The sequence below is a fragment of the Glycine max genome, chromosome 17, assembly GCF_000004515.6.
Source record: "Glycine max cultivar Williams 82 chromosome 17, Glycine_max_v4.0, whole genome shotgun sequence".
Taxonomy (NCBI): domain Eukaryota; kingdom Viridiplantae; phylum Streptophyta; class Magnoliopsida; order Fabales; family Fabaceae; genus Glycine; species Glycine max.
This window is the reverse complement of record NC_038253.2, coordinates 38,472,276-38,499,847: the sequence shown is the minus strand read 5'-3', so window position 1 is coordinate 38,499,847 and position 27,572 is coordinate 38,472,276. Positions and strand designations below refer to the sequence as shown.

At 33.5% G+C, this 27,572-nt stretch overlaps 4 protein-coding genes and 1 non-coding gene across 6 annotated transcripts; 1 reads left to right on the top strand and 4 right to left on the bottom strand.

Annotated features, from left to right (window-relative positions):
• Positions 1 to 111: 111 nt before the first annotated feature.
• LOC100815312 (probable protein phosphatase 2C 72) lies at positions 112 to 4,436 on the bottom strand. Its single transcript, XM_003549313.5, has 5 exons — positions 4,216 to 4,436; positions 3,276 to 3,608; positions 2,836 to 2,950; positions 1,299 to 1,525; positions 112 to 706 (listed from the first exon to the last, which is right to left on the bottom strand). Exons 1-5 carry the CDS (start codon positions 4,372 to 4,374, stop codon positions 506 to 508), a joined length of 1,035 nt encoding a protein of 344 aa, XP_003549361.1. The 5' UTR covers positions 4,375 to 4,436; the 3' UTR covers positions 112 to 505.
• A 5,898-nt stretch (positions 4,437 to 10,334) lies between these two features.
• On the bottom strand, positions 10,335 to 14,689 carry LOC100783789 (metallothionein-like protein 1). 2 transcript variants are annotated; one of them, XM_041011488.1, is made up of 3 exons: positions 14,581 to 14,689; positions 11,414 to 13,885; positions 10,335 to 10,704 (listed from the first exon to the last, which is right to left on the bottom strand). In XM_041011488.1, exons 2-3 carry the CDS (start codon positions 11,461 to 11,463, stop codon positions 10,527 to 10,529), a joined length of 228 nt encoding a protein of 75 aa, XP_040867422.1. In that variant the 5' UTR covers positions 11,464 to 13,885; positions 14,581 to 14,689; the 3' UTR covers positions 10,335 to 10,526. The 2 variants fall into 2 exon arrangements, with proteins under 2 accessions (XP_040867422.1, XP_003550282.1); XM_003550234.5 differs by having other exon boundaries at positions 11,414 to 14,685.
• LOC113000012 (small nucleolar RNA R16) lies at positions 13,271 to 13,357 on the bottom strand. The gene has a single exon (XR_003265285.1). It is a non-coding gene; the product is annotated as a small nucleolar RNA R16 (small nucleolar RNA).
• Positions 14,690 to 16,634: 1,945 nt separating the features above from the next.
• On the top strand, positions 16,635 to 19,151 carry LOC100814786 (zinc finger MYM-type protein 1). The gene is made up of 2 exons (XM_006601182.3): positions 16,635 to 17,539; positions 17,624 to 19,151. Exons 1-2 carry the CDS (start codon positions 16,635 to 16,637, stop codon positions 19,086 to 19,088), a joined length of 2,370 nt encoding a protein of 789 aa, XP_006601245.1. The 3' UTR covers positions 19,089 to 19,151.
• A 537-nt stretch (positions 19,152 to 19,688) lies between these two features.
• On the bottom strand, positions 19,689 to 25,408 carry LOC100782717 (far upstream element-binding protein 1). The gene is made up of 6 exons (XM_003550232.5): positions 24,998 to 25,408; positions 24,434 to 24,723; positions 23,656 to 23,745; positions 23,477 to 23,548; positions 23,192 to 23,311; positions 19,689 to 20,963 (listed from the first exon to the last, which is right to left on the bottom strand). Exons 1-6 carry the CDS (start codon positions 25,293 to 25,295, stop codon positions 19,815 to 19,817), a joined length of 2,019 nt encoding a protein of 672 aa, XP_003550280.1. The 5' UTR covers positions 25,296 to 25,408; the 3' UTR covers positions 19,689 to 19,814.
• Between the last annotated feature and the right edge of the window lie 2,164 nt (positions 25,409 to 27,572).

Here is a 27,572-nt window from a genome sequence, read left to right as displayed (position 1 = left end):
TATGAATCAATTTGACGGACGAAAAGCATATATTGTATGGTAATTTAGTTTTTAGAGATTAATGTGATTGGTATTGTTTATGTGTTTGGATTCATATTAGATTGTGTAAAATCATATTGAAATATCAGTTAGTATAACTTTATGACTTTAGGTGAATATTCACATTTTGTTTTTCTTGTTAAGTTGAGTTTGAATCTAAAGTTGATGTTGATCGAATTAAAGCATACTTCTGCATTTGACTAAAAAAATTATACATTGGGAATTTCTTTTAAAATAAGAACATCTAAAACATAAATTATATTTTAAAATCAATTGTATTCTGCAGGAAGAGGCAACTAGCAAGGCTTTTATGTCAAATGCAGAAGTTTGCTTTAATTCAACATCAACTTCAGATTCAGGAAGAAGCAACTAACAATGAATCCTAGTTCTCAATAAGCATAATTGTGGCCGTATTACAATGCATTATTTGAGGCAACTAGCAAGGCTTTTATGTCTAGAATATAAGTTAAGGGGCACTTAAGTTAGTAAGTTGTGATTTCTTGTGCAGGAAGAGGCAAACCACGGTGCAGTCATCTGCCATATAGGAAGGATACTTCTCATTCCATGCAGCAGTGGCTGCTTCCACTACTGCCATTGCTGCTGCCTCTTCACTGTCTACACTCCACACAATTGATGCAACCTCATTGTTGCTTAGTACATCCCACACCTATAAACAGGAAAAGAACAAAAAAGTTTCAAAAAATGCTTGTGCAAAAATGATACTTCATTAATTAATTTCACACAAATAACTTTTTTATTGAGACGTATTACATTTCTTAGTACACTTTGTTAAATTCTGAAACATAAATTTATGGGTTTCATTTCATATTTAAGTGACTTTCATTTACGATTTTTTAATCAATAGTATTATAAAAACTGTCCAGCCATCGCTACATGTTGGCCAGACAAATTTTAAGTTACTTAAGGTTTTTTACTCATTATTCTACTTTCTCTTTCTTTGTTTTTTTTTTAAAACCATGCAATGCACGGGTCCGGGGTCCACTACTAGTTTATAATTAATAGTATTATAAAATCCGTATAGTCTGTCATGTTGGCTGAACAATTTTTCAAGTTATTTAAGTTTTTTGTTGATGTTTTTATTCTTTTTTTTCTTTGAGTTAAAGTGTGATGTCAAATTTTTTTGTGTGATTGCTCATGATTTATTGATGTAAATCTTTTTTGTTAAATTTTCTTTTGAATCTTCACATGCAAAAATTAAATGACACTTTGGTATCATGCAAATATCACGTATGACTTACCCCATCACTTGCAAGAACAATGAATTGGTCAGTTGATGTTAGAGGGTGATAGGAAACATCAGGGATGGCAATGACACCGTGATCTTTGAGCAGGAAATCTCCCAAAGATCGAGACATGGCTAGGCCAGGTGAATTCTCATTGTTGGGCATCCACACTCTCTGGATATCTGGTTCTTCATTCGACCCACACACACAACCATTGCACCTCCTTATTCTTTCTGCTTCTCCTGCATTCCAATTTATTACACATAAATCTTTCTACCTCTCAAATTAATGTACTTGGTTTTAGTAGTTTAGACACGTCTACATCGTTAATTTGCTTCTTAAAACTACTAGTACAGGTTTAAATATAGGAATAATATAAGTTGGTATATACCGTATGATATGACTCGTGACTATCATATTGAAAAAGTGATTGAGTGGCTTTTGTTGCAAGTCTCCTGTTAGTGAGAAGAAATTGAATGTGTTTTAACTATTGTGCATGTAAATTAGATCAAAATCATCAATAGTCAAGATGAGAAAAAGAAATAGATTGGAAAATTTTGCTTCATTTGAGTTCAAATAAAATATTGTTTTAATATATAATAGTTAATATGTTGATATCATCTATCAATTTAGTGTGTTGATTTATTAACAGCACACGTTCCAAGACCGTTGAAAGGACAAGTATATGAAAGAGAGCTACAATTACACGGACATTTGAGGTCACTCAATAACAAACCAAACACAGAAATATATGAGAGAGAGCTACAACTAAACGGACGTTTGAGGTCACTCAATGACAAATCAAACATACTCTTAATCATTAACATTAAGAAAAAGTCCCTAACTTTATTTTAATCCTTCAAATTGATACATTGGTCAACTTAGTTCTTTAAATCATCCAATTTAGTGTCTGAATTTGACAATCATAGGTCTATTTAGAACGAAAAATAATAGTGCAAATTCTACAAGAGGTTATGTGTACACTTTTTTATTTATTATTTGAAAGTTAAAGAAGTAAAAGTAAACTCACGTGTTTAATGGAAATCACGAGATTGAGTTCTATGTCTTTTGATTTAATTTCTTTTGTACCAAACAGTATTACTCCAAGGTAAGAAACTAAATTAGCTTATGAACTCACCGAAATTAAATATCAAATTAACTGGTAGTTGTTAAAGTAAAGAATTAAATTATTTTCTTTCTTAATGAAAGGACCGCGCTGACTGCCAAATTTAAGTTTTTTTTCTTCTTAAATCAAATAGTTTCAATTATTTATGATAGTAGTTGTATTTTCATAAGGTGTAACCATTAATTGTAGCTCTCTTTCATAAGGAGTAAAACTATTTTTCCAATTAGTTATGATAGTAGTTGTATTTTCAAGACTTAAGCTCAAGAATCCTGATTACTTATTAAGTTAGAATAATCTTCGGTCAGTTAATTCACTTACTATGTTAACTAACTAACTAGTGATTTTTTTGCTGGTTTAGACCTCAAGAAAAGTTATGTCTGAAACTGAAAGAAGAAACTGCATGCTAGTTTATAAGAAGAGTCTTACGAGGTAATTCAGGTTTCAAATCAGTGGTCAATTGAATGGCTACGAGTTTTTCATCATAGATTGTTCCCAACACTGCTCTTGAGTCACCCAGATTAGCTATGACAAGACCTTCACCCTGCGTATTAACAATTGTTACATTATGTACTTTTCACAAATCACAAATAATATAAAACAAACTACACTGTACCTTCTATTTTTTTTTAATTACACATAATATCACTTTTTTTCTATATCTACACTAACTCTTTTCTTTTTTAATATTTGAAAACATACACTTCCTTGTATGTTATATTTTCTTGTATATTAATTACACACTCCCTACAAAAAAGATTATTGTAAACATTAAACAAAGAAAAGGATTATGTATAATTAGAAAAAATCTAAGGAGGTATTAATGTAATTTACTCATAAATACAGAATCTAATGGGAAGGTTCTTTACCTGTTTTATGATAACTACAGCTGTGGTTCCACTGCTAAAGCAGTCTAGATTCTTTTGAAGCTTCACCTCTTTGTCCATCACCTTGAAAGCACTAACAATTGCTTCTTTCCATTTCTGAAAGTTCCTTGCAGGCAATTCCTCTTTCACTGAGTTAACATGCTTTTTTGTGGTGTTGTTGTAACCATTTTCTATCTCATCAATCCTTTCAAGAACATTCTTTTGGTCCAGTATGAGGGAAGATAAACGACTGCTTACTATTTTGCTCACTTTGTGTCCATTCCCTCCATGCCCATCATAAACTCCACAAAATGTTCCATCCTCCATCCCATAACCCTTTTGGGAAAAAAAAACACAGACAAAGATAAGAAAAAAAAAAGGATGTTTCATTAATTTTATGTGCTCCAATAGTCTTAATTAGTTACAGAAGACTGACTAATAAAACAAGCAATAATGTGTTTGAACTTCATTTAGAATGTGTTAGTTTTTCTGTCATTCATTTATGGTTTATTACATAAGATAAGATTGTTGAATTTTATAATTATTTTAAAAATCATATATCATTTTTGCATAAGATATGCTAAGATTAATTCACACATCTAGTCGAGTCTTCTGCTCGCGCTAATTGCAATTTGGTTTGATTATCAGATTTTCTCTATTGGTAAATGACAAATAAACTCCACTATAAATCTTTGCTAAAGTTGGTGGTCTTTCTTAAACTTATAAAGGGATATGTCTTTCTCTAATATAAATTTTATGCTCCTTTTATTAAACATAAAAAAAAATACATAAGAGAAGGAACAACTAAGTTGTCCCTTCTGATTTAGCCACTACTTGTGAGATGCATAAACGCAAGAAAATGAAAAATAAGTGAAAAATAAAAATAATTACAAAAAATATTGTGAATTATTTCATGTGCAAGTAATGAAACAGTAAGACAAACCTCATGAACAGAGGCAGCATCTTGGTTGAGTCCTTTGCTACCCTGTTTGGAGTAAACAGAGCAAAGTCTCTGACTCCCATTTAGAACCTTTCTTGCTTCAAATATTGTCACATTATCATCATCATGAGCTTCTTCTGCAACGGATATGCAGATACCCATTATTCCACTTGTTCTGCAATTTTAGTATTAGAGTGAAATTAATCCACCCAAATATATATATATATATAGCAAATAGTTTGTAATAATAAAATATATAGAGATGCAAGTGTGACTACAAGTGGAGTGAAGTATACTTAAATACAATTTGACCTTCTTTTAATGGTTAGTTGTTCAATTAGGCCGTCCCAATACTCGCCTTAAGAGCCATTTTTAAAATATATATATATAATTCTAAACCAATCCCCAAAGGGGTATGACTTTCTATTTTAAACATGCTATATTATCATTCATACATAATTGTGACATAAATATTGTTGTATGATCCTATGAGTAGAGCCTAATATATTATACATAATTAGTGACATAAATAGAAAAATTCTATATTTAGTGCTGGATTCATGCACGAATATTGTTGTAACAATAAATCACTAAGTTCTAACAGTTTTTTTATCATATTATTGATATGAAAGAAATAATGATTAATTTGTATTTAAGATCATAAAATAAGTATTATCTTTCTAATACATTTATTTCATCCTCAAAAAGTTAAAATTTAAACTCTTAACAACTTGTTAAAAATTATAAATCATTATTACTTGTATCGATTGATTATAAGCAACTAACAATATGTCCTAAAAAATAGTCTTGAAAAATAAAAAGAAGCCATCAACAGTTGGCCCCAAAACAAAAAGAAAGTTGGGATCGCCGTCTCCACTGAAAAAAAAAATATAATATTCACAATTTCAACGATAAATCTTTCTAAGGAGTTTTTTCTTCTTCTGGATTCTAAGGACTTTGTAGTTTGTATCACCGCCCAAGGCATTGGATAATGGATTTTTTTGGATTGGATTATTGAATTTTATTCCCAAGTGTAAAAATTTTATTTGTGCGGCCTTGTTAACAAGCTTGCATGCATATGAGATCAGGTCATATGTCTAGTAAAATATATTAAAGGCTAATCAACACTTATGCTTTAAGTCAAAAATTAATTAAGCTTTTATATATACAAATAATTAAAACGTTTCTATAATTCTTAAATAATTTAAACAATTCTTATTGTTTAGGTTTTCTTCTCATTTATAATAACATTATGAAAATATAATATTAACTATTTTGCCTAATTTAAAAATTATAAAGACATGTATAAAAGATTTTGAATGGAAAGATTAAATCAATTTTTGAGCGGAATAATCAAATCAAATTAATAATATAACTAAGAATAAAATACCATTTTGAAAGCTGAAAACTAACGTTATAGATTACCTAATCACATTGTTTCTCCCCACAGATCCAAGAATTTATTTAATTTAAAACTAGAAAGACCGATTCTCGAAATGTATATAAAAAAGCTTGTAGGGATGGAATTGCGTGCCTATTCAAAATATAAAAATCAATAACGATATTTTTTTAAAAGTGAACAACACAATATCAATCACTAGTTAAAGTACTCATTTTCTTAATATGTAACAACAAAAATTCAAGTGTTAAAGCGGTCACAGTCACAGTTGATTGATGTCATGGATAAGTGTGGCTCAATATTTAGAATCTTTTTTATTTAAAAATTAAAATTGAGCACGTATCATCTTCTCAAGTGGCACAACTTGCTTCTTGTGTTCAAGTTAAAGAACTTTGAATTGCTTGAAAGAACAAACTTCTCTTATCATTTTCTCTCTCTCTGATAAATCTCTTATCATTATCTTTTTTTTGTTGCAAATCTCTTATCATTATCTATGATAGGGGCAACTGATAAGTGCAATAAAAGAAAAAAGGGGGAAAAGAAACCCCAACAATATAAGATACGTCACATTAAAAAAAATGGTGTTTACTTCCATATGCTCTAACATTTTAAAGATTTCGGTGCGTTTGTTAAGTAGACCAATAGAATATAATCACGTGTACAAATTATGGCCTAGATTTCTATTTCTAATTAATTTTGATGTTACTTTTGAATTTCTTTTTAATATTATTAGGATCCATTAGATAAAATTAAGAAGTTTGAACCAATACTTGCAGAAATTCTTTTATTATACCATTTAACCTTCTTCGACAATGTAATTGGTTTCACGATACAAACTTATAACCACTTAAAGTTCTTAAGAAGATGGATAATTCTAATAACGACATATAACAATAATATACAACACTACTTTTAACAACAATAATAGCCGCCAATGATGACTATTTTGTGGTATGATTCCACTAACGATTAGTAATCTTGGGCTGTAGGAACGTCTTTGAAATTGATATCTTTGTGGAGTAGAATTTTATTAAAGTCTATGCATTATTATTTATGTAAAACTTGGTATCCTAAGATTACATTTAATATCTTTACTAGTCCAAGTAGCATTTAGGTTTGGACTCGTATTGGCTTATGGCAAAGTATTGAGTCTCTTTTAGTAGATGTGGATTCTTTTAAAAAGCTGGTGTTTAAACTTTGCAGGACTTTGGAATGCAGATTTGAATGTTTTGGAGGAGGGTGAAACATAGCAAACTCAAAACCACTAATCTGGAATGCAGTGATTGCAGTCTGTCTCAAACATAGCAGCTCAAAACTATATGAATATTCATTTATCCCAATAACAGTAGATCAATTTTGAATAAGAAATAAGAAGCAATGTTAAAAAATTTATCAAATCAGATCCATTGATATCATCAAAACATGTCCAAAATAAAATGCAACTTAAAGATTTGAACTGGGGTTTTCATGTCCATTAACTCTGATAATCTGATTGAGGAATTTAAGGAAACTATTTTTTTCCTCTCCCAAATGGTTTTTAACACTCTTCATAAACATGTTCTTTGTTAAAATACATCATACTTAACCAACCTCCCTCAGCAAGTCCATAAAAGTCACATATTTATTTAGACCCGGACAATAAATATACTTAACCAACCTCCCTCATTAAGTCCATAAAAGTTACAAATTTGAAGCAGGATCTGTGAGCTTCACCACGTGTGGAATTTCAGCAAAAAAATCATGTGAAAAACAAGTAGGCATAGTTATTTCACCCTGAAAATATAAAACACATTTTTATGATGGTTTTGAACCTTTTTAATTGAGTTTTGTGAGGTTGGGCATCATTGGGCCCAAGTGTCAGATTTTCTTAATTTTTGTATTTTTTTTCTACTCTTGGCATTGTTTGAGTGTACAGGTTATAACTCTCTGCTCAGAGCACCGGTTGAGATGGTTTTGGTCTTGCTGGAAAGATAAGAGGAAGCTCTGCAATTTTCTATTTACAAGCTTTAGCTGATTCCAAGGTGTAAGTGGTCAAACTGGATCTACAAAGTCTTGGTCCTGCACTTGAATTATTTGGGCCTATTTTGTGTTTAGTGGTCCATTAGTGTTTTTAGTGAACGGATTTTTGTCAATGTTGAAAGACCTACGAATTTCACTCTCTCTTTTATAATAAATACCTTTACTCCTTTGTAAAAACACACAACACTTTATATTACACTCATTTTAATTTCATAAGTTTGTGTGCTCTCTTCTCTTTCTTTTTCCCCTTTCTTCTCTTTTCTTATTTTGCTTAATCAAACCATCCAAAGAAGATTTTCACGGAGAGCTAATGTCCTTTCAATCCAAGGTCTCAAGCCTATCGTAAATTTGAGTTCCTCCATGCTTTAACTTTCATATTTATGAATTGTGTCTTTCTCCCTTTTTCTATTTTTTGTATTTTCTTAGTTGATGCGTGATTATGTTGAGATATGGGAAATTGATTTGGGATTAGGGGTAGGATTGATTAATCCATTCATAGTAATCGATTGATAGCTTTTTTTAATTCGAACTATGCTTGAATTCTTTTCAATCGAGGGGTGTGATTGTATCTCTTATTTTGATGAATGAATGTGAAATGTTTATCTCGGTAATTCAAATTAAACATACACTCATAGTTTTGTTTTATATATTTTGAAACTAAGATGATTTATTGTTATGGGTGTTTAGGAAATAGAGTAAATCCTAGGAATTTATGCAATGATTCAAAGAATTAGACTGAAATTTGTCCAGGAATTCCTATGGGAAGAAAGAAATCCAAACTGAATATTATTGATTATAGAATCAATTACAATGAGGAGGATTCAAAAGTATAGTTTTTTACAATAGCTGCCTAACTTGACCAACAAATCTCCATTTATAACAAGTAACTAACTAACTAACAACCAATTCTAGATTTCAATTACAACTATCAAGGCTATATTAGTAATAACATGAGTAACTGCATTTCCCTAACATAGCCCTCCCTTTACAAAATTCTTGTCCTCAAGAATCGAACTGTGGAAACCTCCTCTTCAAGTCATAATAGAACTCCCAATCCTCTGGAAGTTGATGTTTCCATTGAACCAAAACTTTTGTGACAGCTTGTCCCTTTCTTTTCAATATCATTGGATCCAGTATTGTTGTTGGTTCTTTAGGCCCTGTAGCTTTAGGAATAAAATCAGGTAGTGTTGGAGAATGAATGAATTGACCAATATGCTTCTTAAGTTGTGAAACATGAAAGACATTGTGAATTTTTGCATGATCAGGCAGCTTCAATTCATAGGCAACCTCTCCAATTCTACTAATCACGGGATATGGCCCAAAGTATTTAGGTGCTAGCTTCTCATTAGCTCTTGGAGCAATGGACACTTGCCTATAGGCCTGCAATTTTACATAAACCAAGTCTCCAACAAAAAATTGCTTGTCAAACCTATGCTTATCAGCCACCTGTTTCATCCTATTTTGTGCTCTTTGGAGATGAAATTTTAAAACCTTCAACATCTCCTTTCTTTTTGCCTAACTGCGATCCACCAATTGCACCTTTGATTCACCAGGCAAATAGTGTAGATGAATAGGAGGGGGCTGACCATATACTACCTCATACGGTGTAGTCTGAATAGCTGAGTGGAAAGTGGTATTGTACCACCATTCTGCCAAAGGTAACCACTTAGACCATTGTTGAGGAGAATCAACAAACATACACCTCAAATAGGTTTCTAAAAACCTATTGACTACCTCAGTTTGTCCATCCGTCTGAGGGTGATAGGCACTAGATAGTTGCAATTGCACACCCTAGAATGCCATTAATTCCTGCCAGAATTTGTTGAGGAAGATTGAATCCCTGTCACTTGTTATAGAGGATGGAAAACCATATAGCTTGAAAACATGATCCATAAAAGCTTGAGCTATTGTGCTGGTAGTATATGGATGTGATAAGGGTATAAAATGTGCAGCTTTACTCAAACGATCCAGCACCACAAAGATAGCTTGTTTGCCATTCGAAAGGAGTAGACCCTCTATAAAGTCCATTGATATGTGCTGTCACACATGATCCGGCATAGGCAATGGTTACAGCAACCCTGTATAAGCAGCATGATCATACTTACACCATTGACAGGTGAATTTAACTAAATTGATTTTTCAATTAACACACAAGGTGTTCAACGAAATATGTCTTGAGGATAACGTCCAAAAAGAGATTATATATAGCAGTATTATAATAGTTATTAACCATTATCATTATTCTAATTTTTAATAATTGCTAATCATTATTATAATTACAATTATAAAAAATATATGATGTAATTGCATATCATATTTAATGACTATAATTTTTTTTTTTGTTTTGCTGTAAGTTTAGGCGGAAAAAAGCTCGAAGGCTCTATTCTACTTTTAATAATGATAAATTTATTTATTTCATAACGTTATTGCTCGGTCAAATTTTTATATTTTTTATTTTTTATTATAGTAATCCTTTTTTTAGTAATCAACTTTTTTTTTTTTACAGAAGCAATCAATTCTGGAAACATTACGGTAGATTGACTTGATGTTTGCTACAGTTGAAACTTCTTGAATTTTATATATATTAGCCGTAATAATGCGTAGCAAACATCAATCTTATTCTAATTATTAATTAGCCGTAATAATGTATTTAAATGCAACTTTATTGCCGCTATGCCCAACTTAATGAAATAACCCAACAAACTTTTTATTCATATAACACCAAAAGTATTCATTTATAAGCAGAGATTGATGATTCAAATTACATATTTATAAAAGACCAACAAAACACATAGCAAACACTTTATTCTAAAGCTCCAAACGCAACTTCTACTTCTTATTATTTGTTGATACATATATTACAGCTATCTCTGCTTCAAGGTTATACATCTTGACCTTACTTGCAGTTGCATGGGTCACAGGTGCAGCTTGATCCACAGTTGCAGCCACCGTTCTCAGATGCAACACCCATTTCAGCACCCTCCAATTGGGCCTTCACAGGCCCAACACCCAAAACTAGAGTCTCTGTGGTTGTCTTCTCAACGTAACTCAAGTCAAAAGAGTACTTGTTGCAACTGAAATACAAGAAAAATCAACAAACATCAGGTTCACGAAAACATGTGGCAAAACAAAATTTAAAAAAAAAATCGAGTTTGGTAAAGATCATCATATAAGAAGAACGTACCCAAGAAATATAAAAAACTGAAAATAGACATTTTGTTTTTTGAACAATTTTATGAAGAACGCTCCAATGAAAAAAGTAATTCAAATACCACATGATTTTTTTTCCTCGCACAAAAATGACACTGAAAGCAAAACAGTCTCAAAGAGAGCATAGTTTTAGCCTCTTAATAATTGATGTTGAAAGAAGAATAAAGCATCGAATTTCATAAATTTCAACCAAAAAGGGAACCCACAAAGCCAATCAAACTACCCAAAAAAATAGAAAAATTCTATATTTCTATCCCTATAAACCCATGCATGTAGGTAGGAAAATAAAGCATCTTTTTTTGGTCGGGGATAACAAAGAATCTAATTTCATAAAATAAAGGATACTAAAAAATCCAATCAGAATAGTCACAGAAAATCCTATCCCTTATAAACTTGTGCAATAAGAAAAATAAATTAACAAGATTCACATGAAAATCCCATTTTTGAGAAAGCAATAAAATATTTAAAAGTCATGTTAAAATTAATTTCCAATACAAAATTTATTTTATTTCTAATACAAGTTTTAAAGGTTAATCAAGCATACTAAAAGAAGAAAGAAAAATGATTCCATACCCGCAGTTGCTGCCACAGTTGCAGCTGCTTCCACACCCACAGCTAGACATTCTCAAAATCTTAGAATAGAATCCCACAATAAATTACTGAAGAACTAAAGATGATTGGTTACTACACAATGGAATGAATTTCAACTAATCGTAGCCCGAATTTATAAGGAGTTGATGAGATTGATTGAAATCTTGAACGTCCACGTGTCACAATCCTCTGTAATTGGAGGCATAAACTATACTACGACTTTTTCCACGTCGATATCCTTTTCATCACTCGTCATTCTAATTATTGTGGTGTCCTTTAGCAATATCGTTACATTTCATGCTCCTCAAAGTAAACGTAACCATGACCATGATTGTGCTAGGTTTGTTTTATTGAAAATCTTAAATAATTTTATGAATTACTTATGCTATTATGGGCTAAATTTATAAAATCTTTAAGTCCGTCAATGATGTGATAAAACATTGAGCATGTGTTTCATTGGTATAGAGACACCAAAATCGTTTCAATGTGAAGGAACCAAGTAGTTCTAGTGTGCCTATGCAACTGAAGGGGATGTTGTATACTTTCTAGGTTAAATTACTTTTTTCCTTCCATTTAATTTTTTATTTTTAAATTTTTAATTTTATCATCTAATTTTTTTTTCTATTTAGATTTTAGTATTTAGATTATATTTTTTGAAAATGTACAAAGCAATTTCTTAACTGACCCAATTTAGATAATTGATTCAATTTAAAAAATTAAAAAATTGATTTGAAAAAAAAAACTAAAAATTCAAACTAAATCTAAAAAATAAATTAAAGAACTGAAAAGCTAATTATTTATCGGTCGTCTCAATTATCTCTAAACCTTGTAGAAAATTATACAATGATGAAACAACCAGATGAATTAATTTGCAAACTTTTCAACCTTATGCTGCCGTGTTGTGAAGTAGTTACACAAAATCCGTCATCAAGTTTCATCTTTGCAGTTTAGTAGTGTTGCATTGTCACCATGGTTGGAATCACAGACCATTTTCCAAATTTAACTCTTGCTATCAGTGACATACCGGACTGAATTTGCTTCACTTTTTTATCCAATGTCTTCCCATTTCAGTTGATTTTTCATTGTCTTGATCAACATTGCCACAATTAATCCTTTACCTTATGATCTTGTTAGATTTTACATGCACAGGATGCTATTCTTGGTTAATTCCAAAACTGGAAGCAAAAATCTCAAATTCTGTTCGGCGTCTTTTGTGCTTATTCTTGTGAGACTAGATGCCATGCTCTTATTTGATACTAATAGATTCTTTAAAATAAGTCATCAGAGAAAACCAAACAAGCAAATAGCAATTTACAATTAAAGATTTCAAGGCCAGTTAGGGAAAAAGATAAACTAAAATTAAAACCAGCAACTAGCAGAAATAAATTAAAATTACAAATAGCAAATTGGTGATATAAACAAAGACATAAACTCATCCAACTGGAGAAGTGGTGGGTAAAAGAATGCACAATCAATGGATTGATACTTTTGCTCAGAAGAAGCAATTATATTATATCATAAAAAAATTCATATGTCCAGACATATTTATGCAACTGCATCATTGCAGAAGTTTCAATCCTTTAAAAAAACAAAAAAATACCAGCCAAAATACATATATTTAATCAACACAATCATATGCAATATAATCTCAGAGAAATTCCGAAAATGGAAGTGGCAGACAATCAACACGGCATCAGTTCAGTCCGCCCGTCTGCATTTCTTCATCATTGATGAGTTAAACAATTGTACAAAATCATATAAAGTTTTTTCAAACCCCACAACACACAAAAATCACTCAAGAGTTACAACCAAAACTAAAAGTGAGAAAATTAAGACAGGGAAGGCATCAGATAATAAGCGGAGTTTTTGATCTTCACAATATTTATTCAGTGTATAGGATAAGAAATTTTCACATCATTTGCCAACCCTTTATAACTATAGTGAGGTCACTACACGACGAAGTAACAACAAACAAAACATAAAACAAAAATACTAATGTTATATGGTATCAGATAAGTGGAGTTTATGGTCATCACAGCGTATCAGTATATCAATAAGGGGTTTAATACTAAATCATCGTCTGCCAAATCACTGAAAACAGAATGCAAGTGACACATTTGCTTTAAAAAAAAACTTTTTCTATATGGGGATTTCGGTAAATCCATTTGACCCATGGCAATTTAAAAATCGGTGCAATGGGCTGGTAAGTCAACCTTTTTGAATCTTTGCATCAGTTTTAACTCCACAGCCATTGAAGCTGGACAAAATTGGAGAGGGTAAACAGATGCAGTGCATCAACCATGAACAAAAATCAATCGACTTTTGTGAAATCAAGTAATCAACAACAAAATGTTATGATATAATGGGAATAACTAAAAAAGATTATTCAACTTTAGAGAATCAAAATCAAAGAATTATCTTCATTTTCGTCCACTTCGGCCTTCAAACATATACCTAAATAGAGAAACATTTAAATATAGAGTTAGCAGGGTAAACTCTATTGCTCCCCAAAAATAACCCAAAACTCAACTTTGTAAGTCACATGTAACATTTGCCAGAAGTTACTAATATTAGTGTGTTTGGATAGCTACAAGAATCAATTCCATCACCCAAAATCATGGTGAAAAGTTGAAAAAGTAAAAGTAACTATTGTTGTTTTGGTTCCTGCAAAACAACAACATATAGCTGCTTGAAATTTGAAAGAACCACAAAAGAGAAAGGTTCCTCCAATCGTGAATCAATAGCCGGAATATATATAGGCACCATGCAAAAGGTTGTTTGTTTTGAGAAAAAAGCAACAAACACCCGTGTCTGACTAAAGTGCCAACAAGTAACTACATAATTATAACAAACATAATAATAATTTGACCAGAGATTGTGTCTTGAAAAAAAGGGGGTTTGATTTCAAGGATCTTCAACTGGTTTTTTCCGTTTTGGCTCTAAGCGGCAGTCAGGTGGCCATTGAAATAAGCCCCTGCTGTTGACTCTTATAATAGAGCCTTCTTATGGCTACTTCTTAAACCCTAAATCTTAAACCCTAACCCTAAATCCTTAATTTTAAACCCTAAACAAAAACAAACAAACTACATTAACAAACGAGTGTTAATCAACTCAACTGAATTTGCGAGAGAGAAAGAACAGAAACTCACCTCACCAACAGAAAACAACAACGCGCAGTGCCATTCAGAGACTGATGTCTATTTACCTTACTATGATGCAATATATATACTTGTGTTGCAAACCCTAATGTTGTTGTTTCGGCCGCCAAATTACCGAAACACCGTTCAAGATATCCGAATCAATTTGGGCCTGCTACCTTTCGGGGCCTTCATTTTCGATACTATGTATGTTTTTTTTTTCACTAATCCTCTCTATTTTCTCTTTACACCCTTTTTTTCAAAATCTTGCGCAACTCCCTAACCAAAAACAAACCGAGACAAAAGTATTCTGATATTTGAGCCTTTCTGAAATATACACTTACATTCTTTTCTTTTTCTATTTTTCACCTCCTTTATTTATTTCTTCCTTTGTCATTATATCACAATTATTATCAAAGAATCTAACTTAATTGATTGATTGAACAAGTACGTGAATTAAATCTTTTGTTTTCGCATATATAAAAAACATGTTATTGCTATTTTTACTCCCCTTAATACTAATGCACTCTCCCTTATTAATTTTTATCCCCAAATTACCTCATCAACACACCCCCTCTCTCGCATAATTCTCTTTTGGAAAAATAAAAAAACGCTCCCCTGTAGCAATTCATTTGACAAATTGATCAGTGTCAATATATTTCAACATCACAAATTAATCATATGCTCCCCGATCTACCTCACTGTAACTATCCTCATTTCCAAAATTTCTGGACCCTTCTCTAGTGGCTTCCAAAATTGAATCCTAGAAACCAAAAATCTTGATCTTAGTTTTTTCATAAAAGCAAATTCATTTGGTGTGAGGACACCATATACCCTAAAAGGGGTTGACGTTCGTAATTATCTTGTACAATTAGCAGGACCAACCATGTTCATAGGTAGGTGTTCAACCTTTTCCCTGATCCTTTAATTTTTTAAAATTTGTATTCTTTTTATCCAATGGCTCTAGTCCATATATTTTTTGGTATGTTATCCCAATGATCACTCTTTTTAAAATATTGAAATCAATTATACATTCTGTCAAGCTAGCAAAATTACCTTCAAACATAGGCGGTTTCAAGGCCCGGCTACCCTGGGCAATTGCCCAGGCTCTGGCCCAAATTCATTTGGTAAAAAAAAAAAAGGTAAAAATTAAAAGAAAAATATTAAAGAAAGGACAAGAAATTGAAAGGGCAAAACAATTGTAAGAGTTAAAAATTAAAAGGGCAAAAATATAGGTAACAGAAACAAAAGAAGTAAAGCTTCGTCACCGCAGCAACACTGTAGAAACCTTAAAGCTTCCGCCATCGACACTTACTGGTTCTTTTCCGACTACTGCCTTCCCCTTTTTTTTCGGTTAGTAATTGTTTAATTTCAACTGATTGTGGTTTTAAATTGAAACAATTAACACAAAGGTAGCAGAGAAGAAGAAGAAGAAAAATTTGGATTTATTTGCACCGCCTAGTAGTAGCAGACACAGAGAAGAAGAAAAATTTGGGTTTGTCTTTGAAAGGTTAAATATTTTATGTTATATAGAAGTACTAACATTGTGAAAATGGGTCCCATATTTTTCAAGTTTATCTAAAATCTCATATGGTGAAATTATAATATTGTATCATACTGATAACTTCAATAAATTTCATTATAAAAAATATTTACTTTATAATATATTGTCATTTTGTGTGCTGCTAAGTGTCAGATACTACACAGCAAGATTCATTGGTTATAAAAGTTTTATTGATAAGTCAAACTAAAGTGTGTATCTAGTAATATTATAAGCATATAGTATTATTTATAATAGCAGTAAAAAGATCTTTTACAGTGGAATCATACCACTTGTAAATTTGTTTATTGATAGATAAATTATCTACAATAAAGGTTTCTTTTGGTTATCTAATTTTATTAGTTTCTATAATGGTGTTTAATTGAATATAATATAATGCTTGTTCCTACTCTTTATAAATCATAAGAGATTACTTTTATTTTGAAAAACTATTCTTATTTAAATTTTGATTCTTATGATTTTAATTGTTAATTGAGTATTAACTTAAGATCATTTAATTTCAGAGATGAGGAGATTTTTGGTTGATAGAGCAAGTATTGAGAATGTGAATGTTGTACAACAAGAAGCCGAATTAGAACCGCCACCTAATGTGGTTAATGAGTTTAACCCAAATGAGATTGTGCGTGATCCAGGTCATAGGAAACAAATTAATGAGTATGCTCCGGATATTCAAGATCAAGTGAGGAGGGCATATATATTGAAGGGTCCAATGCAATCACATTTGCCAAGCTTTCCTCGTACTCCATTTGGAAGTGTTTCTAGAGCATTTAGTAAATCATGGTATAAGAATTACACATGGTTAAAATACAGTGAGATCAAGGATGCAGCTTATTGTTTTTATTGCTTTCTCTTTAAGCAACCCGGGAGGGCCGAACACTTTGGTTTTGAAGTCTTCACTAAAAGCGGATATAGAGATTGGAAGCATGCATCTCAAGGCTTGAAAGATCATGTTGGTAGTCATAATAGTTTGCACAACTCATGTGTCAAGCACTACGATGATTATAATAATCAAAGACAAAGTGTGACAAGTAAGTTTGCTAAAGCAACCAAGGAATCAGAAGAATTGTATAAGATTCGTTTGACTTGTTCTTTAGATTGTTCAAGATATCTCATAGCACAAGGCATGGCTTTCCGTGGCCATGATGAATCCTCTACTTCGCTAAATAAGGGCAATTTTAGAGAGATGGTAGATTGGGTAAAATCTCAGAATGAACAAGTGAGGGATGCTTTTGACCGTGGTGGAAAAAATTGCACAATGACTTGCGGTGACATTCAAAAGGAGCTTGCAACGTGTTGTGCACATGAAGTTACCAAGGTGATTATGGAAGAGCTTGGTGATAGACAATTCTCCGTGCTTATTGACGAGTCACGTGATATATCCGTCAAAGAGCAAATGGCGGTGATGTTGAGGTTAGTAGTTGTATTTTCCAATTTCCAATTTTCATTACCTATTATTCTCTATGCCGCCAAGTAAACTGGTTGAATTTGTTTTAGGTTTTTGAATGACAAAGGGAATGTTGTGGAACGATTTATTGCTCTACATCATGTCACAGATACTTCATCTAAGTCATTAAAGGATGCTCTTTATGGTATTCTTGATAAGTACACATTATCTATTTCAAGGATACGAGGGCAAGGATATGATGGAGCTTCAAATATGAGAGGTGAATTTAATGGTTTGCAAAGAAAAATTCTAGATGAAAATCCTTATGCTTTCTATGTCCATTGTTATGCTCACCGTTTGCAATTGGTTGTTGTGTCTGTTACTAGTAGTTGCTCATCTATTCATGATTTCTTTGAGTACATCACCTTGATTGTGAATACAACAAGTGCATCTTGTAAGAGGAGGGATGCTTTGACAGAGGCACAACACAAAGATATTTTAAATAAACTTGAGAGTGGTGAGATATCTAGAGGAAGGGGCTTACACCAATCATCTAGTCTCACTAGACCCGGGGATACTAGATGGGGTTCACATCATACTACATTGCTTCGTTTGGATCAAATGTGGTCCTCCGTGTTAAAGGTGCTTAGTATGGTTGATGAAGATGGACGTGGACCATCTCAAGCAGCAGGTTTGATAGAAAAAATGGAGAGCTTTAAATTTGCTTTTATTTTGAGGTTAATGTTAAAGTTGTTTGGTATCACAAACGAGCTTTCAAATATATTGCAAAGAAAAGATCTTAATATTGTGAATGCCATGGAATTAGTTGATGTTGTCAAAGCTCGGTTGGCCACAATGAGAGAGAGTGGCTGGAATAATTTTTTTGCCGATGTCCAAGGATTTTGTGTTGCTAAAAGTATTCTGGTACCAAATATGGATGACGAAATACCAGTTCGGGGTCGTTCAAGAGCAGAAGGGAGGACTATCACTAATCTTCATCATTACCGTACAGAGATTTTTTATGTTGCTATTGATAAAATATGTGTGGAGATGGATCACCGCTTTAGTGAAGGAAGTAACATTATACTTGATTGCTTCTCATGTCTTGACCCCAAGAACTCTTTCTCCAAGTTTGATGTTGATAAGCTTGCTCGTCTTGCTGATATTTATCATGCAGAGTTTTCTGATGATGACCGAGGAACAATTAGGGATCAACTTGAAACTTATGTGCTTCAAGTGAGAAGAAATGCTTCTTTTTCCACTTGTGAAGATGTTCAAAGTTTGGCTATGAAGATGGTTCAAACTGAGAAACATTTGGTATTTCCATTGGTTTATAAACTTATTGAGCTAGCTTTGATATTGCCGGTGTCGACAGCATCCGTTGAAAAAGCTTTTTCAGCAATGAAGATTATCAAGTCTAAATTGCGCAATAAGATCAACGATGTGTGGTTCAATGACTTGATGGTATGTTACACCGAGCGGGAGATATTCAAGTCACTTGATGATATTGATATTATTCGAACATTTACCGCAAAGAAGTCTCGGAAAGGACACTTGCCTCGTAATTTTATTTAACCCGCTATTGTAAGATTATGTTTATCTCTTTTATTTTAAACTATATTTTTGTTGACAAAATGACGAGTCTCTTTTTATTTTGATTGATTACTATTTACATATTATATACAATGTGAATTTGCTATCTTTAAATTTTTGCCCAGGCTTTATAATTTTTCTGGCTCCGCCACTGCCAAACCCCAATAGAGTCGCCTAAAGATCTACCATTTAACGCATCAAGCATAAAAAGTATTAGAGGTGACGGAATGTATTAAAAAAGTCCAAATTCCGCACTGAGAAGAACTAACTTTTAAAATTAAATTAGATATAAACTCCCGTTCTAACAAAATTTAAGATAAAATAAAATTTCTAGACTTGTTTAACAACTTTTTATCAAAGATAAAAATATTTTACTTCAAAAACAAATTTATAAAGTTAATATCAATTAAAATCTAACGACCGCTCGCCCAAGCATATAACCGCGCACCTTCGCACAAAATAGAATGTTGCAGATAAAACAAAAATTGTAGGCACCATATTCTATTTTGTGACTTTAGTTGGTATTCCAACTCATGCTTTAATTTTCTCGGAATAGTAACACGCATACAAAGGAATTCGTAATTTAAGACAACAGAATAAAGTGTATATAATGCATCCATCTCAACACTGCAAAGCTATGTAAATGCGTCACTACTACAATAAAATTAAAACAGACAATTCAGAAAGATCCAAATTTGACAACCTATACTATATCAACTGAGGAGACGTTTTAGCAGCCTGTTGAACAGGCTGTGCAGGTGCTCCATCATAGGCTCCACGAGTAGTCCCACCTACATTACCATCGCTGGAATATACTGGAGGCTGAGCGTAACCAGCAGCACCATAAGAACTGTTGCTGTACGATGGAGGAGCCTGGCCATAACCAGGTTGACCACCTGCTGGGGCACCACCATATGACGGGGGACCATACCCTGGCTGCACTGCACCACCATAACCAGATGGTGGAGCTTTTTGAGAACCTGATTCTGGTTGGGCATATCCTCCCGAAGGTGGAGGCTGGGAAGGAGGATATCCAGATTGCAAATGACCAGATTGACCATATCCCCCTGCTGTGTTAGGTGATTGGGATTGTCCATACACAGGAGGTGTGCCACTAGGCTTTTGGGTCTGAGGGGGTCCATAGCCAGATCCATAACCAGACTGTGCTGGAGGTTGACTGCCATAAGTAGCCGGCTGGGAGGTTGGGGGCACCCCATAACCTGGTTGAGCTTGTGGTGCATAGTTGGCAGCATTTGGGCTAGGTTGTTGGCCAGTCCCATAACCTTGACTTGGAGGCTGGGCAGGTGGAGCTTGGGTTGAATCCCCTTGGGATCCGTAATTGGCAGTGTGGCCCTCTGGGGCTGGGTTGCTACCATAGCTAGCAGCTGAGCTATAACCTTGCTGCTGATCATATGATGGTGGCTGACCATACCCTGATTGAGGTGGCGCATGATATCCACCATAGCCATCCTGAGCATAGCCCTGCCCCGGTTGGCTATAACCAGAGGAAGGTGGTTGGCTGTAATTGTAAGCAGTCCCATCGGATGGAGGTGCAGGATTTTGCTGCTGCTGCTGTTGACTATAGTAATCATACCCGGCATGGGCAGACTGCTGCTGTGGGGCAGTGGACTGATCCCAGTTGGCGGCGGAATATCCACCAGATGACTGGGGAGGATAGCCTGCATATGGTTGCTGAGGCACGTTATACTGGGGTGGACCAGAGTATGCTCCTGGCTGCACATAGCCATAACCAGATTGTTGCATTGGAGCAGCAGGGGGACCCCAGCTAGTCGGTGGCCTAGCTTGGTAACCTTGCTGAGAATAACCACCAGACATAGATGGATTTCTCTGACGATTCTGCAAAAAGAAAAATTGTAACCACAAATAAAAAAAAGTGAACTCACCCAAGATGACAGTACATACAGGCAACAGATACACAAACAAATAGACAAGTAAAACATACATCACTAAAAGTCAACATATAAATTACACAAGATGAAAGAATATATGCTACATTTAACATATAAATTACACAAGATGAAGAATATATGCTTCATTTAACATATAAATAACACAAGATGAAGCGTATATGTTACATTGACATATTCCATACAGCATCAGAAAGGAGTATAAAGGCCTACATACCGTACTGGTTCGAGATATAACCGAGTTACTCCAGCAGAAGCACACCCTCCCTATTCGAAACGAATGGGTAGAAAAAGAAAAGCACAAAAAAATAGAAGCAACAAGCATATGGTCTTTGTAGCCTCAAAAGGCAATCCACTATATAGTATCTCAAAATATCAAAAGCTTGTATTCCAATTGTTACATTATAAATCATTAATTAAAATGGCTAAGTTTATGGACAAACACAATAACAACATAAGTAGGAGCATCCATAAATCCAAGTTATACAAACCGTCTAGACAATTTCTCTTGGCTCCGGGTAAATAGAAAAGTGTGCTCTCAACCTTCCCTCCACCCAATCTAAGAGATCAACCTTAGAAGAACCATCAATATAAAAGCACAAATACACAACAACTATTTGAACTGAAAGGGAATCTAAGGAGAAGACAAGTGGGGTACAAAAAATAGCTGACAAATATTTTAACAGAAAACAAAAACAAGCAAAACATAATAATTGCTAAACTTTTAGACTGAAATGGACAGAAATTACAGGATAGGCAAAAAAAATTAAGAGCTTCAGAATGTAAAGTTTTAGGTTATCATGCCAAACAAAAGCCCAGCATAAGACACAAGGATAAAACTACATTTCAATCTCAAATATATAACAGTTTCAACCAAAGAATTGGAAGGGACAAATAGCATTGTCTACAAGGATTTCAATAGCTGAATATGATAATTGTTAGTTGAAACAACCAGAAGACTATACAAATAGGACAGGAATAATAATGAAAAGGGAAAAAATGTTAAGAGGTTTACAATGGACAAGTTTCAGATTATTATCCCAAATGTAAGTCCAGCATAAGAAGAGATGACACACTACCTTTTGAAAAGTAAATGAAAGGCATAAATGGCACAGTCTAAAAGGATGTCAACGTGATAATTCAAATCTAGTCCAATTATGACAAGGTATACACATTAATAGGAGACTTATTTCCCTCTAATAAATATCAAAAGAAGTTTAGAACCATACCATTGCAAGCTGAGAGAACACCAACAAAGGGATTCCATGTTGGTGTCACTAATGGTCCAATACAAACTAACCCTACATAAGTCCCAATAACAAGATCAGTCATATAGGATACAACAATTAATAGATATAGACCATGGTTGAACGGGCTATAATCCCAATGAGTAGCCACTTCAACACAACTATATGGCATTAAGGTAACCTTGATGTCCCCAAGAACCTAAAGCACAGCACAAGCCTAGGAGCAAAACTTAACCATAGTTAAAAACAGTCTGTGCAATAGATTGGTATATTGGACTATAAAATTGAGCTCTGTTTCAAATATATATCTTGACTATCCTCCTCAATCAATTTTATGAAAGTGAATAAGTATTTCTCAGAAGATTACACACAAGAGTTAGTAAGTAATAAGACCCAGACATGCACTTGGAATTTCAAGGTGGTACTCATAAACCTGGACCATGCCAAATGCATGCTACTACAGTATCCATGTCATAATTAAACTAGATACAGACAGATTTTAGCAGTAAAACGCATTGACCAATTATGCTGTAGATATTTAGCAGTAAAACCTTACTGCAGTGGCTCATTTCCCTAAACAAGTTTCAACCTACAAAAGAATGCAGCTTGGCAGTAAAACGCATTGATCAATTAAGACCCATTTGGCAATCACAATTGAATGGCACCCATCAATCAAACAATAAGCAAATACATCAATCCAGACATAAATTCATCTACTTTCAACAAACTCAACCATTTCGCATAAGTATTAAGCCTGTAAATATAGAAAATACCAAAAAAAACATGTAAATATAGCAACATAGTACAGCTCAAAATCAAACAAATAAACCAAACTAAACTTGGCACAAGGCAAGCAAAACAAGCTATACCAAAGCCAAATCCAACAAAACAAGATGGGTACTAAACATACCTCGCCACTGATGACTTGATTAACCATTTGTTTGGCAGACTCAATTTGTTCAGGGGTCCCTTCAATTTTTAATGTTCTTTCGGTAGATGTGTCACCAGGTGGAAGATGAAGAGGAATCACCTGAAAAGACAAACAATACATGATGAACGACAATAATACATGGGAAGTCAACAACATAGTAATCACAAAGTAATGGAAAGTCATATGAAAATAATGATCAAAAGAATTTAGCATCCATTATTAAAGGAACACTGAAATGAGGACAATAATATTAAAGAGGGAAACCTGAATTCTTGCTCCAGTTGAAGCTTGCATATTCTTTATTGTTTCTCCACCTTTACCAATTACAAGACCAACCTGCAGAAAATAACGGTAAACCATCCCAGCCAAAACAAACCCAAACAGAATTAAAACACTAAATACATCACATAAGTCATATGTTTATACACAACCCCTTAGCACACCTTGTTATTTGGGATCTTCGACACATACTCATCAGACCCAGCTTGCCCAGCCACTCGTCGAGCAACAATGCCAGAACCTCCAGTTTCAGCCTATTAAAAACACCATGTTAAAGCAAATTATTTTTTTAAAATCCACTTGATATCGTAATGGCTTTTCTAATGAGCAGGTAATAAGAAGTCAACAACAAAAAAATCTTTTCAAAAGCCATTCGAAGCTTACTTTTTGAGTAATTTAAAGCATGCAATAGGCTGTATTAACACTTCCACACACAATACTACCCCTATACTATGACTTCCAATTGTTCATAAACAAGCCGAAACATAAACACACCACTGTAACTAACTCTAGAGCAAATTAATTCACTGGAGCCTTAACTGACATAAAGAAAAAACATGTGATTAAATTGGATCTGACTCCTCTAAAGTGAGTTGTTGCTCACTTTAGAGAGTGAAATAAATAATCCAAGACTTTAAAGAGAAAATAAAAAATTAATGTTAACAAGGTTTTAAAAATCGATCCACATCCACAATGCTGGCAGCAGCATCAAGGTTTTTTGAGTCTCCACAACCGCAATTCTGGCTGCACCATACACAATTGTCTGCAATTTGCCATAATATCAACAAACACAACTATGACCACAGTTAAAACACATTGGAATGTTAGGTGAACATACATTACAAATCATGAATGCGTCAAATTATCAACCATTGATTTTCTCATCAAAATCCAAATCACCAAAACTACCACAACAAAAAGATATAAACAACAGGGTAATACCTCAGCGAGAACTTCGTTGATGAGCTTCTCAGCTGTGGCAATAGCATCAGGAGAACCCATAAGCTCAACAGTCCTAGTAGCCGAATTCGGATCAGCGTCCATATCACGAGTGACTTGAATTTTGGCACCAGACTGCAGCTGAAGGTACTTGATGGTCTCACCACCCTTTCCAATGATAACACCAACCCTCCCATTGGGAATGTCAATCTTCTTGCTCGCACCACCACCCTGGTACGAGTATGACACCGCGGACGGCGAAATCGACGGCACCGAGTATGGACCCTTCACATCTGCAAAAAAAAAAAAAAACACAGCAAATGAGCAACAAAACCCTAACTATGCGTGTACTTAACTAATATTCAAAATTAAGCACTTAATTTTTAAAAGCTCGTAGGAATAAGTGATTATTTGAGGAATAAAAGTGGAGATATAAGGTTGGTTGGATGGTTAAGAAGAATGGAAGGAGGGAAAGGTCATCCCTCCTGCTAACAAAAAAAAAACTAGCAAACTAAGAATTAACATGTGCCGATAAAAACATTGAGGAATAAAAGTAGAAACCCTAACCGATGGAGTCGAAGGAGGAGCCGTTGTTGTCGTGCTTGGGGCGTTTGGTGGGGTCGAGGGGAGCGGCGCCGCTGAGGAGGCGAGCGGCGACTTCTTGGGCGCGCTGTTTGGCGAGCTCGAAGTCGGAGGCGGCGGAGGAAGGGGGAGGGACGTTGTTGTAGGAGGGGGGTGGCGGCGCCGCCGGGTCGGGGCCGTCGGAGAATCCAGTAGGGCGGTGGTCGTCGTTGTACTTGCGCTTGAGGGAGGGAGGGGTAGGGGTGCTGTCGGGGTTAGCCGAATATTGAGATTCGTCGGCCATGGGGGATCGGGTTGAGGAAGAAACCCTAATGGGAAGAGAGGAGAGAGAGAGTATTGAGATCGAAAACCCACTCACTCTACTCGTTTAGCTGCTGCTGCTGCTGCGCTTAACGTGTCTTGGCCTTTTATAAATAGTTTCATATTTTATTTATATCTTCAAAAATAATATCTTATTTATTAGACAAATATTAATATATTATCTTATTAATTGGATTAATTGTAATTTTGGCTTGGAATTTTTTTATTGTTAGGAATTGTATGGTTTTAATTTCTTAGCCAGGGGGTTTCCTAGGTTTTAGAATTTTAAAAATTAAAACTAGGTTTATTTTTAGTTTCATATTTATTAAAAAAAATAGTTTCATATTTTAAAAAATATATATATTTTGTTTATAGACAATAAAACTCTTGCCAAGTAGAGGCATTGATGTTGGGAGGATGTCGGACATGACCCATAAATGTTAGAAGTGTTCATTACTTATATCTACTAATCTAATTTGGCTTGAAAGTAATTTTTAATGGGTTTGATTTTAAGAAATCAAACTCAATATTTTTTAAGACACATTTAAATTGCAGTATTTTTAGGTTGTCCCAACCCGATCTAAAACCATCTAAACAATTATGTATTTGTTAACTTGGTAATCATATTTATCTAATATGATATTTATTTATATTAATATCATTAATCTTTAAATAAATTATATATATATATATATATATATATTATATAGTGGTATATTTCTTTAATTTTACGTTTTCAATATGTATAATGTTAAGATTAATATATTGTGCTAACAAGTCAAGTTCACCCAATCTTATCCCATGTATTGTTGGGTCTTAATTTGGTCACGGATAAGTTTACAAAATTTCATCCTAGGTAAGGACACAAGCGCACCCATCCTAACCCATCTCATAACACCCTTACTGTGAGAAGATATTGATGGTGGAAATATGTTAGTCATGGCTACCAATTGGAGGTGGTAATGGTTAGAAGATGTGGGTCACGGATACGAAGCAAAAGATATGAAAGTGAGAGGTGTCGACCGTTACTAGAGTTGGACATGCAGGTAAATCCACCTTGTAAAGCCTATAACTTGCAAAGCCTGCATTCTTAATAGTCTCATTTTTTTTTCGCATTCTTAACAGTCTCATTTTTTTTTACTCACATCCGCCCTGCATAATCAACTTAGTGGACCAGTCCACATTTGACAAAAAAAATTAAAATATAAAATTTGACCCATTTTAAAAACTAACTATGAATTGTAAAATAAAAAAATATTTATCAAAAATGGTAACATAATTTGCATCATAAGCTACCTAAATAACATGTTTTTACATCATGTTTACTTAATTTATAATTTTATACTAAATCAAAATATCATATCACCATTTATCAATCATTGAATCATATAAAAAGTACTTAAATTTTATGCTTTTTTATATTTTATTTTTATTTTACTTTGTTTACACCCTTTATTTATTAGTATTGTACTCTTTCATATTAAAATGTAAAAAGCCTGCGCAGGGGGGTGGATAAAACCTGTTTAACCCACAGGTTAAGCAGGACAAGCTAAAAAACGGCAATTTAAATGGGCTCAAAATATCAAGGTTTGTATGTTGTGTGGATTTCACGGGTGGCTCGTTTGCCCGGCTCGAATTGTGACTACCAAGCATAGGTGATGTGGTGTGATATGATCCTTGCTAAGTTCTAATTACTTCTAGAGTGTATTTAGATGGAGAAATTTAAAATTCTAAGAATTTCAAATACTTCAACTGAAATTCTTTTATTTTCAAAATTTTGTGTTTGGATAAAAAAAATTAAAATTATGAGGATGAAAAAAATGAATGAAAAAAAAGAGAAGATATGGTTGGTGTGCTAGTTATACGTGTTCCTCTATGCTCACACCCGATCGATATTTTAAAAGTTGTGTTTCTTGACGAAGATTGTAAGAAGAAAATTTCAATTTCTCACCTTTTAGAAGGAAATTGTTCCAGATTTTTAGTTGTTTAAAATTCTGTTTTAAAATTCCAAAATTTTAAATTCTTCATAAAAAGCATCCAAACAATGAATTCTAAATTACAAAAATTTAAATTCTCTGATAAATTACTTTTCTCAGTTAAAATTTTATATCCAAACGCACTCCTAGTGTCTTTTGCAATGAATGAAATATCCAATGAATAAAGCAAGACCAAAAATAATCAAGAAGATTTTTCAAAGCTTAGTGATGAAAGTGCCGGAACCAACATTTGTTTTATTTATAGAACTTGAAGATAAATTCAA

Coding starts and splice junctions, on each gene's coding strand:
- LOC100815312 (XM_003549313.5), bottom strand. CDS start 4,374: ATGGGTATCTGCATATCCGTTGCAGAAGAAGCTCATGATGATGATAAT. Junction 1,526..2,835: donor TTTGAAACCTGAATTACCTC/GTAAGACTCTTC, acceptor ATTGGAATGCAG/GAGAAGCAGAAAGAATAAGG. Junction 707..1,298: donor TTGTTCTTGCAAGTGATGGG/GTAAGTCATACG, acceptor TCCTGTTTATAG/GTGTGGGATGTACTAAGCAA.
- LOC100783789 (XM_041011488.1), bottom strand. CDS start 11,463: ATGTCTAGCTGTGGGTGTGGAAGCAGCTGCAACTGTGGCAGCAACTGC. Junction 10,705..11,413: donor AACTGTGGCAGCAACTGCGG/GTATGGAATCAT, acceptor CTTGTATTTCAG/TTGCAACAAGTACTCTTTTG.
- LOC100814786 (XM_006601182.3), top strand. CDS start 16,635: ATGAGGAGATTTTTGGTTGATAGAGCAAGTATTGAGAATGTGAATGTT. Junction 17,540..17,623: donor CAAATGGCGGTGATGTTGAG/GTTAGTAGTTGT, acceptor AATTTGTTTTAG/GTTTTTGAATGACAAAGGGA.
- LOC100782717 (XM_003550232.5), bottom strand. CDS start 25,295: ATGGCCGACGAATCTCAATATTCGGCTAACCCCGACAGCACCCCTACC. Junction 24,724..24,997: donor CTCCTCCTTCGACTCCATCG/GTTAGGGTTTCT, acceptor TTTTTTTTGCAG/ATGTGAAGGGTCCATACTCG. Junction 20,964..23,191: donor ATCAAGTCATCAGTGGCGAG/GTATGTTTAGTA, acceptor TTCTTTTTGCAG/AATCGTCAGAGAAATCCATC.